General features: G+C 48.1%; 1 protein-coding gene across 1 annotated transcript in view; it reads right to left on the bottom strand.

Annotated features, from left to right (window-relative positions):
• LOC109466060 (protein FAM198B-like) overlaps positions 1 to 1043 on the bottom strand; it is a 9372-nt gene extending 8329 nt beyond the window's left edge. Inside the window, exon 1 of the mRNA XM_019763662.1 lies at positions 630 to 1043. Coding sequence (XP_019619221.1) covers positions 630 to 949 — 320 coding nt within the window. The 5' untranslated portion in view covers positions 950 to 1043. The remainder of the gene's footprint in view (positions 1 to 629) is intronic.
• Positions 1044 to 1651: the final 608 nt, after the last annotated feature.

The following is a 1651-nucleotide window of genomic DNA, read 5'->3' as shown; positions in this document are numbered from 1 at the left end:
TTAATAAACACGTCACTATTGCAATAAATGATTTTAAACACGTTGAATAAAAATAAAAGTGATTTTATTACGGGACAGACACAACAAAATCCCAGAAAAAGACGGGAATAAAATTGTTTTAGGTGGATGTGACCCTTGACCTATAATAGGGGACCGTCCATTCTTCAACAAGGCAGGGGTGACACGTATTCTTCCGTGCAGCGAGCTTTCGTTGCGCGCAGCGAGGTCGCCGAGGAATCTCTTTCTGTGCAGGCGTGAGGAAGCTCTTGGCAGGCACGACGCAGGTATTCGTGCGCAGACGAGGAAGCTCTTTCTGTGCAGGCGTGAGGAAGCTCTTGGCAAACACGACGCAGGTAGTCGTGCGCAGACGAGGAAGCTCTTTGCAGACATGACGCAGGTATACGCGCAGGCGACGCAGGTGTGCGCGCAGGCGACGCAGGCGACGCAGGTTTGTCCTTGTCGGCCACGGTAGTAACAAGTCAAGTAAAGGAGCTTCTCTGGCTAATGGATTACTGCCTGGCCAATTTGACACTGTCTTTTTGCCACCGAGAGGGATCTGCTTGGAGATTACGGTTTTACGGATTACCGGCTATACAGATACAGATACAGATACAGATACGAGTACTTACTCGTCGATCCCAGTAAGCAGTCGGAAGTCCAGGTTGTCCTCCCTCCGTTCCGGAACCCCGGCGTTGTCCAGGAACACCAGGCGGGTGGGGTGCCTCCCGCTGCTGAAGATGTGCACCAGCATCAGCGGTGCCGCACGGTCCGGGTTGTCACAGTCTGCGTTACGTCCGTCCGTTAGGCACTTGTCCTGTTCTGTCGGCTGGAACCCGCAGCAGTTTCTGTCAAGCCGGTCGTAAACCTGAAGAAGGAAAAAAAAAAGAATTCGGTGACAGATCTCCCTCTGTGACAGAACAGATCTCCCTCTGTGACAGAACCCAACCATATCTATATGAAATATCTAGATCTTGCGTGATGGTGACTGGGTCCTCTTCTCATTCACCATGGTGTATGCAAGTATTTTTTTATCGTGCAAGGGAAACAATTAACACCAACTGTTAGCTGACTGTCAAGAAGGTCATGTAAGGACAAATAAAACACATCATGCATAGTGTTCTACCAGATCTCTCTCTGTGACAGAACCCAACCATATCTATAACAACCTGATCTACGGGGCCATGTGGACACAGACACAGACACACACAGGAATAGGCAATATCTGAACGGTGAATTTGCTTATTTCCTCTGCATTACATGATCAAGGTTATTCATGCGAGAAACGTCATAAAGAGGGGGCGAGTTAGGGTCCATGGCGCAAAAAGACGTGAGCAATGAAACGTCACCTTGCAACACATGGTGGAACTGCACAGTGCAATTCAAACAGGTGTCTGAAGTGTACACTGTCGTCCAACACTATACATCAGCCAACAGGTCAGGTTGAGAACACGCATATTACACGTGCTTGTGCATGCTGTTGGCTATAGACCATGCAGTGTGGTGCTGCATGGCTGTCTAAAACACATAGTATCACATGGCTCAGCACAGAAATGATATACTTTCCACCACGCGCGTTTGAGTTATGGGTTCAATAAGTACGTTTGACACGAAGTCGTAACAACATGGAGTTTGATATTCTACTTCAAATATT

This window comes from Branchiostoma belcheri, unplaced genomic scaffold (assembly GCF_001625305.1).
Source record: "Branchiostoma belcheri isolate BF01 breed outbred unplaced genomic scaffold, Haploidv18h27 scaffold16, whole genome shotgun sequence".
Taxonomy (NCBI): Eukaryota; Metazoa; Chordata; class Leptocardii; order Amphioxiformes; family Branchiostomatidae; genus Branchiostoma; species Branchiostoma belcheri.
The sequence above is the reverse complement of the archived record's forward strand: the minus strand, read 5'-3'. Positions and strand labels throughout refer to the sequence as shown.